General features: G+C 42.1%; 1 protein-coding gene across 1 annotated transcript; it reads left to right on the top strand.

The window, feature by feature from the left end:
- The first annotated feature begins 3,312 nt into the window (after nt 1-3,312).
- Nucleotides 3,313-7,823, top strand: LOC127344406 (glycerol-3-phosphate 2-O-acyltransferase 6). The gene is made up of 2 exons (XM_051370669.2): nt 3,313-4,070; nt 6,661-7,823. Exons 1-2 carry the CDS (start codon nt 3,456-3,458, stop codon nt 7,537-7,539), a joined length of 1,494 nt encoding a protein of 497 aa, XP_051226629.1. The 5' UTR covers nt 3,313-3,455; the 3' UTR covers nt 7,540-7,823.
- The last annotated feature ends 2,825 nt before the right edge of the window (nt 7,824-10,648 follow it).

Genomic DNA, 10,648 nt, shown 5'->3' with positions numbered 1-10,648 from the left:
AGTGAAAGTAGGATCCCTAGGCCTTGTTTCCAAGCACTGAAACTCCGTTTATTTACTGTTCTGTTGCATGTTTACTCGCTGCCATCTTTATTTCAGATTGCTATTACCACTCATATTCATCCATATCACTTGCATCTTACTATCTCTTCGCCGAACTAGTGCACCTATACATCTAACAAGTGTATTAGGTGTGTTGGGGACACAGGAGACTTCTTGTATCGTAATTGCAGGGTTGCTTGAGAGGGATATCTTTGACCTCTACCTCCCTGAGTTCGATAAACCTTCGGTGATTCACTTAAGGGAAACTTGCTGCTGTTCTACAAATCTCTGCTCTTGGAGGCCCAACACTGTCTACAGGAATAGAAGTGTGCGTAGACATCAGCCACCTTTTGAGCAGCAGCTAGAGGCTGGCCTACGAGCGGCAGACGACCGATACCTTTAACTCAGCCGCCTTTTGAGCATCAACTAGAGGCCAACCTACGAGCGGCAGGCGACACGGCCGTGTTCCATGGCATCATAGCCGACAACAATTCATCTGTCCCTCACAAGGTTTCCCTATCTATACAGGGGGGACATCCCCCTACATATTAATGTTTGATGAGGTTTAGTAAAGGGCTACGAGGGACTCCCGTACAAGAAACGTTTGGAAAAGATTCATGGCTTTCAAGCCAAATGAGGTAGGTCATGATCACAACCATGATATAGTTTTTATTTTCAAATGACCCCATAGTATGCACATGTGTGCATCCTGGGATGACAAACAATGTTGATGTTCAGGGTTATCATTTTCTTGCACAAAAATCTATTTTTTATTTCCTAGGCGCAAAAATGGTTTTTTTTTGTGAACCATCTAGCAAGAAACTATTGCAAAATTGTACCATCAAAGTTTTCAAGGATACTAGACCACATTGTATGTATAAATCACCAACTGGTTTCATGCCAAAATATTTCGAGGCACATCTCATTGAAAGACACATAGTTCCCAATTCAGTTGGAAGTGGGTCAAATTTGAACTACACGTGCTTGATAGTTTGCTCATGATTTTTTCCAAAAAATATTTTTAGGTTCACAACTATCTATTTTTTCATACATCCACAATTTTCTTTTGCAAGATTCAACCCCTAGGTAAGAAAGTTCATGCTGGTTGTTTTGGTTATATTTTGAATCAAACAAAAGTAATTCAGAAAAATAAAAAAACATGTAAAACCTTCGCACCGTATCATCTTAATACTAACTTGGAGTATCACAAATATTCCAGAAAAACCTTCTCAGAAATGAGCTACCATATACGAAGTTGATTGGCCTTCATGCCAAATGAACTAGGTCATGACTATGACCATGGTATAGTTTGTTCAAATTACCCCATATTACCCACATGTGAGCATCTTGGGAGTTTTTATTGTCTTCGCATAAATAACATATTGTTATTTTCTAATCGCCTAAAATGGTTTTTAGTAAACACCTACCAACAAACCATTTCAAAGTTGGACCATCTAAATTTTCAAGAATACTAGACATTGTATGTACAACTCACCAACTGGTTTTTATTTTCTAATCACCTAAAATGGGTTTTTATTAAATACCTACCAACAAACAATTTCAAAAGTGGACCATCTAATTTTTCAAAAATACTAGACATTGTTGTATGTACAAATCACGTTACATCTCAAAAGATTCTAGGTACCTATCGCGAAAAGACAAATAGTTGCTGATTCAATCGGAAATGTGTGAATTTTAACTACATGAGCTTGATAGTTTGCTCATGATGTTTTTTCAAAATAAATTACTTTTAGATTCACAATTATGTATTTCATCAAACAGCCACAAAGTTTTTTTTTTGTAGAATTCATCCCTTAGGTAAGGAAGTTCATGTCCATTGTGGGAATAGAAGCATTAATTTTAAAAAGGGTATGCTGACGTCCTACACCGACAACATAGTTGCCGGCATAGAGGACCGTCGGTGTATGTCTAAGGCCATCACACGACCGCCAGCTGGTGGGACGCCCGGGCAACGTGTTAGCGCGCTTTGCCGACGGCCTTGTTAAGCCAATGGCTGCCAGTGGCATAGTTTCAGATATGCCGGCAGCCAAGCTACGCCGACAACTTTATGGTGACGATGGTTTTTAGAATGGCCGTCGGCATTTCCACTGATCCCTGTAGTGCTTCCTCTACTCAATTTGTGTAATCGAAACCAACAATTTGGTAACACAACAAAACCTAATCTTAGTCTTATACCACTGTACCAATTCTATGCAATCTACAATTCTTTCGTTTCAATCAGATGGTGGTACAACTTTGAAAAATGAATGCAACCATTTTGAAAACGCACTTTAATCTCTCTACGTACTTGAATTTTCTTTCTGGGACTGTAGTTAGCTTTCAGCTTGTTTATATTTTCGTTGACTCTTCCTGTCTCATGAAGAAGTAGCGCGCGGGAGGAGACGTACGGTAATCAATGGAGTGGCAGTGGCAGGCTGCTGGTTGTCAAGCACTACACATAGACATAGGCCAATGAACTTCGAAACCAACTATCCCGACTCGATTAAAGCCACTGGCCACCAAAGTCGTCCATGCACGCTGCCATTTCTATGTTTATTCCAGCTTTAAAAATATGTTAAAGAAGCTTAAGAAAAGTTCATATTCTTTCAGGAAGTAGCATTGTAACATACTACCTCCGTTTTAAGGAATAAGGCGTCCTCGTTTTACGAGCTTTTTGTTTGACCAAGAATAACTTTAAATAGATCAAAATTGTTTGTATGAAATTAGTACCATTAAAAAGTTCTTTTCTATACGAATCCAACGTTATTAATTACATATTATATAATCAAGATTTTGTTGCTCAATTTTTATGGTCAAAGTTCGTCTTGGAATACGCGTGCGCCTTATTCCTTGAAATGGAGGTAGTAGAAAATACATGTGCGATGCACGGGAAAGGTAGACAGGTGATACATAATGTGATCATGTGAAACAGTAGTACCACACAGTACCACAGCATGTGACGGTGCCGTCTCATAAATTCAAGAATCAAGATGATGATTTTTTTTTTATGGCCATCAAGATGGTGAATTGGTGATGTGAAAATTAACGAGCAAAGCCGTTTGGCTACGTGACGGGCCCTCCCTGAAAGTAGCAACGGATTGGTCGCCATTAGCTGTTCCGGCCCATTTACAGGGTGTGAGGCATCCGCGTCTCGCAGGTCACAGGGTTTTAGCTTAATCAGGTGCATGGATGGCGATGTCAGTCATGCCATGCGCGGGTACCGCTCTCTAGAAGTAATGGCCTCTGAAAGTTAGCTGAAAGCTTGCCCGGAATTAATCGCCGTCCTGGCTGTCCTCCTCCGTTCTCCGTTATCTCCCTCCTACCACCACCAACCCTCTGCGTGTATATTTACTCTCCCCAGCCCGCCGCTCCACTGCCACACCGCGCGCCGCCCGGTGAGATCGGAGCAGCAAGCAATGGCGTCCATGAGGTTCAAGCCGGTGGAGGAGTGCAGCTCGGAGGGTCGGTCGGAGCAGACGGTGGCGGCGGACTTCGACGGCACGCTGCTGCGGTCCTCCAACGCCTTCCCCTACTACCTCCTCGTCGCCCTCGAGGCCGGCAGCGTGCTCCGCGCCGTGGCGCTGCTCCTGTCGGTGCCCTTCGTGTACGCCACCTACATCTTCTTCTCGGAGACGCTGGCCATCGCCACGCTGGTGTACATCTCCACGGCGGGGCTCAAGGTGCGGAGCATCGAGATGGCGGCGCGGTCGGTGCTGCCCAGGTTCTACGCGGAGGACGTCCACCCGGAGAGCTGGCGCGTGTTCCGGTCCTTTGGCAAGCGGTACGTCATCACCGCCAGCCCCAGGGTCATGGTGGAGCCGTTCGCCAGGGAGTTCCTGGGAGCGGACAGGGTGGTGGGCACGGAGCTGGAGGTCGGGAAGAACGGCAAGGCCACCGGGTTTATGGTCAAGCCCGGCGTGCTCGTCGGCGACCACAAGAAGCAGGCTGTGCTGAGGGAGCTGGGCGAGGCGGTGCCCGACGTCGGCATGGGGGACAGGGCATCCGATTTCGACTTCATGTCCCTATGCAAGGTCCGATCCCGATTCCTTCGGCTTCCCTTTTTTGTTGCTTCTTCGTAGAATTGCATGGTTTCCAGTTCAAAATTTTGTTGTCATGATTTCAATTGCAACTATCGTGGTGGAATTAGTAGCAAATTCCGAATAATTAACCGCTATATAGAGATCTTCTGCTATAAATTGCCAAGATCTCGTTTAGACTTGTGATGTTTTTAAAAATGGTTTGTTAATTTTCAATCAATTGAGAATTAGCCTTAGTTTCCAGTCAAGTGATACACAGTAAAATTGCACCGTGATTCATGCTAGCCATAAGTTGCAGCTCAGATTTTTTAGTTGCATATAGGGTTGCAGCTGAGATTTATAATTAATTGCGCGTAACTATCATTATCTACTTAATTTTGGTCCACTAATTAAATTCTCAGCCAACTAAGAATTAGTCACACTTTTTAAAAAATCCTGCATTCTCGTGCAGACATGTGGGTCGAAGACGTAGGCTTGAGAGGTAACATATGCAAGACTTTATAATTAACTATGGGGGGTAGCATTAGCATTTTTTTTTTGAGGGCAGGGGGTAGCATTAGCAGCCAGTGCCATATTTATATCTTCAATATCATGTCACTTGCACTAGAATTGTTGGCGTCTTGGCGACACGTTGAGTGTTCAATTGCGCAAATCGGGCACCTAATAAGTTGGTAACCAACTTCGCGTCAGAGACCTCGGATTACTTCAGTTGGTAACCGGTAGGCAGGAGTTGTTCGAGCCCGAGCACGACCTAGTAGAGTAGAGTGTTGAGTCGGTGTCACTGTCAGCAGGTCCCTTTATTACAGATCTGCAGGATACTGTGGACAGTGACAGACCCCACCATTAATCCACTGGTTCAGTCGTAATTAACCACCGTTGCCGTTGCACCTCACTCCTACACTCCCACTGAGCCACACAGATGATGGGATGCTGTCGGTCTCGCAAGCGGCGGAGTGAATGCGCCGTGTTCACTGTTCAGGCCGACGGCGTCGGTCAGTCAGCTATATCTACTGTTGTTTGGTGGGAATTCAAGCCTTGTCGAGGGCGCATTCATGGAGATCGATCGCATCTTGCTTGCCCTGTGCGAGACATCAGAGCTGGCGTGAGCGTGTCTTCCAGATCTACGGCCACTCCTTTTCCTAGACCTCCTTCCTTCTTTCTTGTCAGCTTGCAGATAAATTAATTTCCGGCTTGTTAATGTTTACTCTGGGGCCATGGCTAGTCATGGGAGAATAACTAATTCTCTCTTGGTGAGAAGGCTGACCAACCTATTTATGGCGCCAGATTCAAATTTAATTGCACCTCTGTTCTGGAGGGAGAAGAAGTGCAGGACTAGTTGCTGTATTTTGGTCTCTAGATTGTCTCAAATGTAGTCCGGGCTACATGTAGCCCGGGTTTTGTTTTTCTTTTTTCTTAAACTTATAAACTTTTGATTTTAAAGTTTCAGAAATTTTTGAAAAAATACATAGACGTAGAGAATGTTGGTATCACTGTGTAAATTTTTAGATTGAAATGCATTATATTTACCCTTAGTAAAAATGACAAAATCTCACAAAATAACAAAGTCTAGATTTTAGTGTACAGTTTATTGATGTTCACCAATGATGAAATCAAGATTTGTTATTTTTTTAGCCTAAAACACAAAATATTTCATTCTGAAAATTTACACACTTATACATTACAATATTTTCTATATAACAATATTTTTATCAAAAACATTTAACATATTTGAAATGAAATTTAATAGGTTGAATAAACTCTACATGTAGACAGAGCGAGCTACAAAAGTCCATTAGTTGTAACCGGATGTGCAACTGAGATTCAACGTCACATGAATGTTAATTCTCAATCGACCGAGGAATTAATGGTTTTAAATTTGAATACTATTGGATTGAGAATTGAAAAATACACTTCCCTGTTCTGGAGTATGTGTATTATGGTATACGTTTTTTGAAACAAAGCAAACGAATTACTCATCATGTTCATTGATTAAAGAGAAGTTTTATACAATGAAGTCTATGCTACTGCTGAAAATTTACACACTTATAAATTACAATATTATCTATATAACAGTATTTTTTATCAAAAAAATTTAACATATTTAAAATGAAATTTCATAGGTTGAAAAAACGTCCTACACATGTAGACCGAGCTACAAAAGCCCATTCTGTCAGAAGTTGTAACTTGATGTGCAACTGAGATTCAACGTCACCTGAATGTTAATTCTCAATCGATTGAGGACTTAATGGTTTTAAATGTGAAAATTATTGGATTGAGAATTAAAAAATACACTTCCCTTTTCTGGAGTATGTGTATTATGGTATTTCTTTTGAAACAAAGCAATTTTTTTTTTGTCATTTTCATTGATTAAAGAGCAGTTTTATACGATGAAGTCTATGTTACTGCTGAATATGAAATTGCAGTAAACACTACCGAATCGAAAGCACAACGATTCGAAGTTATAGTAGTCCTGAAGTCAGTACGAGTACGATTGTACGAAGATAATGTACGTGTCAAAATTAACTGCTTATGCCGACAAATAAAATTACGTCTACAGTCGTACTGAGCATCCATGGCTTTGCAGGAAGCCTACCTGGTGACACCGAGGAAGTACAGCCCGGTGCCGAAGAACCAGCTGCTGACCCCGCTCATCCTCCACGACGGCCGCCTCGTGCAGCGGCCGACGCCGCTGGTGGCGCTCGTCACCTTCCTGTGGATGCCCTTCGGCTTCGCCCTCGCGCTCCTCCGCGTCTACATCAACCTGCCCCTACCGGAGCGCTACGTCTTCTACATCTACCACATGATGGGTATCCGGCTCATCGTCAAGGGGAACCCGCCGCCTCCGCCCAAGAAGGGCAGCCCGGGGGTTCTCTTCGTCTGCAACCACCGAACCGTGCTCGACCCGATCGAGGTCGCCGTCGCGCTCGGACGCAAGGTAAGCTGCGTCACCTACAGCATCTCCAAGTTCTCCGAGCTCATCTCGCCGATCAAGGCCGTGGCGCTGTCCCGGGAGCGCGACAAGGACGCCGAGAACATCCGGCGGCTGCTGGAGGAGGGCGACCTGGTGATCTGCCCCGAGGGAACCACCTGCCGGGAGCCCTACCTGCTGAGGTTCAGCGCGCTCTTCGCCGAGCTCACAGACCGCATTGTGCCGGTGGCGATCAACACCAAGGAGAACATGTTCCACGGCTCCACCGTGCGGGGCTTCAAGCTCATGGACCCCTACTTCTTCTTCATGAACCCGCGGCCGGTCTACGAGGTCACCTTCCTCAACATGCTGCCCAAGGAGCTCACCTGCGGCGGGGGCAAGTCGCCCATCGAGGTCGCCAACTACATCCAGAAGACGCTCAGCGACCAGCTCGGCTTCGAGTGCACCGCCATCACGCGCAAGGAGAAGTACGGCATACTGGCCGGCACCGACGGACGCGTCCCGTCCAAGAATAAGGACAAGGAGAAGAACTAGCTCATCGATCGAACTGCCGGCCTTACAATTATTTACCATGGTTCTTAGTATTGTTTTACAGTTTATTTACAACAGTTAATTGTGATTTGTCAAGAAGTTGGTCGATTACTCACTGTTTCCAGGAAATTAAGAGGTCTTGTTCGTGTATTAGCTTCGAGATCACAATTAGCTAGCACCAAAGTAATTGTTTATTCCTCATGAAAAGATGAGTAATTATATGGATCATTTCTAGATTCTTGTCATGTATTATCTCCGCTCAAAAATAAGTGTCTTAATTTTGTCTAGATTCGGATTTGTACTTCCTATTTCTATTTTACGATGTTGGTGGCCATGTCAAACCTAGCAAGAACCGTAACGGATTTCAAGATTTTCTTGAGAAGTGCCAACATACTAAAGACAGTGCTACGCATACCCAACTTCGTAACCATCTCATATTGAGAATCAATGGCGTTACATGAGAGATAGTTTCCAAATTTGTTAATATTTACTCATTTGCGATCTAAACCATTCTTGGCATCTCAGATCATCTGTTATTTATTTAATTATTTAGATTTGAACTATTATTGTAATTTATATCCTTGCTGTAGTGTACAATGTTGAAACATTACTAGGCTCGATATATATACATATATCTCTCTCTATATCTATATATCTATATATCTATATCTATATCTATATATTAACCCTAGACTGTGAGGCAACAACCCCACAGCAAAAAAATATTCCAAAACCAAAGAAAAAGTAATATGTGCATGGGAAGAGAGAAAAAACTACCTAAATAAATCTAAGACTCTAAGGAGGAGTCTTAATCAAGGATAACAAACCCTGGACAAGGCATTTTGGCTCATAGGTGTAGATACACCTGTTGGGGAAAGAAAAATTTGAATTTATTTCAAAATGTTAAAAAATTGAATAAAAATTGTCATCGTGCATCTGAACATCCTATGTACCTCATGAAAATTTTGAGGGGAAAAATATTTTATGTGGCCTATGTAAAAAAGACAAATAAATGTATCTTAAACAAACTTTTTTGGAGCATCAGAAATTATCTTTTTTGCACATGCCATAGAAAATAATATTTTTCCGCAATACTTTGTGTGCAGGCATATAATATGTGGAAGTATACCCCAAATTTATTTTAGAAATTTTGAATTTCTTTTTTCAGTAATAGGTGCATCTACACCTATGAGCCAAAATGAATTTCCGAACAAACCCTCCCTATGCTTAACCTTGATTCTATACTCTAAGAGGGAAATATCATGAATAAACTTGGCTTTCCACCTTGCAAAGGTATGTCTCTCATGTCAAAAAAAAAATCCCATTTCGAAGCAGCCAAATGTTCCAACATGCTAACATTAGCACCTCCATAAAGAAAGGCTTAGCAAAGGTCTTCTCGCATGGCTACTACCCTGTGCAGATGATCGTGAGGCAACCATTCAATCTGAAGATAGTTCCAAACGCTCACACTAAAGTTACACTCAAAGAACAAGTTGATATGAACCTCATGCACACGCAGAGGACGTAATTCACAACGAGAGTCTTCAGTAATATGTCAATGCCGATGCTAGAGTAAATCATCGGCATTGAAACGATCTGACAATAGTTTCCAAGCAAATACCTTTGTCTTCATCACATAGCTTGACCTCCAAAGCCATTTAAATTTCTTTAAACCTTAATGTGTTTATGTATATGGGCTAGAACATTGCTGGGGGCATACTTCTCTCCCCAACGGTAGGTCCAAATGTCATTATTATTCATCAATGGATTTTTGCAGCCCAGAAAAGGCTTGTTCGTGACATATGCCTATAAAATAGAGCAGACATGTCTTCCAACTCATAAACCTCGTCAGCTATGATATTCTCCTTTAGTACATAAGAAAATTACCTAGGGAATCTAAACTTAATTGGCTGTATAGTGCCGTTCAACAGCCAATTACCAGACCTGAAATGAAATGTATCCCCTCTCCCGATCTTAACAACAGCCACACCACGATAATTATCCACTTGCTTGAGTACATCTCTCCACAAAAAGAGCCACATAACTTTTCAGCGTGTGGAATCTTACCATCATAATAGGCACTCCAAATGAGCTGCACCCACAGGAGCTCACATTTATTACAAAATCTATCAAGGAAATTGACCAGGAGTGCAACATTTTGCTTCTGAAAATTGACTATACCAAGACCTCTTTTATCTTTTGGTTTACAAACCATTTCCCATGTCGCAAAAGACTGCTTGGGTTCATCAACTTTATCTCTCCATAAACACTGTCTCAAAATCCTATCAAGCTGAAAAGTGAGACCAGGTGGCAGCTGCAAGGAGCTTAAAAATGAAGAGGCATTGATGCTAAAGCAAAATTAATTATCTGCAACATGACTCCTTGTGAAAGAAAACTAGAACTTGCGGTCAACTTTCTTTCAAGCCTACACACCAAAGGAGAGTGTTCAAAAATTGAAGGTCTCGTAGTTCCAAGAGGCAACCCAAGAAAAGTGAAAGGCATCTTGCCCATCTGGCATCCAAAATCATCAACAAGTGGATTTAGGACATCCTCATTAACACTGATTGGGATCATTTGTGACTTATCAAAATGAATTCTAAGGCATGTTGATCTTGAAAATTTGTGAAGCACATCCTTCGACAAAATAAGCAATGTATCATCAGCATACTGAATAGCGGGACAATCCACATTGTTTGTCTCAATTGGGCTACTAAGCCTACCAAGTTGTAGAAATTCATTGATTGCCAATTGCAAAAGATAAGAGACAAACAGATACAAGAGAGGAGAAATGGTATCTCTTTGAGGAACTCCAGGTTTACATTCGGCTAAATCCTCAAGCCTGTTTTGCGATATCGTGCTATCTTGTCCAAAGAAGATTGTGGAAACTTATACTGTAAACATTTTATTGTTTGACTTTCTGATATCTGTTTCGGCCAAGACCGCACGGTACCAAAACTTTTTTTATAAAAGCAATTACACTTCCAACACCCAAGTCCCTAATGAGATAATTATTTGTGATCATGGGCACAAATCTAGCATTATCTAGAACTATTTCAAGAATCCCCTTAGTGAATGTTCCCCACCAAAATTCTACGTATGTAAGTCCTAACTC

The sequence above is a fragment of the Lolium perenne genome, chromosome 3 (genome assembly GCF_019359855.2).
Source record: "Lolium perenne isolate Kyuss_39 chromosome 3, Kyuss_2.0, whole genome shotgun sequence".
Lineage (NCBI taxonomy): Eukaryota > Viridiplantae > Streptophyta > Magnoliopsida > Poales > Poaceae > Lolium > Lolium perenne.
Note: the sequence above shows the minus strand (reverse complement) of the source record. Positions and strands in the feature narration are given on the sequence as shown.

What these genes read in the sequence shown, in the direction of transcription:
- LOC127344406 (XM_051370669.2), top strand. Translation starts at nt 3,456, where the DNA reads ATGGCGTCCATGAGGTTCAAGCCGGTGGAGGAGTGCAGCTCGGAGGGT. An exon ending in ACTTCATGTCCCTATGCAAG is followed by an intron (nt 4,071 to 6,660) that starts GTCCGATCCCGA and finishes ATGGCTTTGCAG; the next exon opens with GAAGCCTACCTGGTGACACC.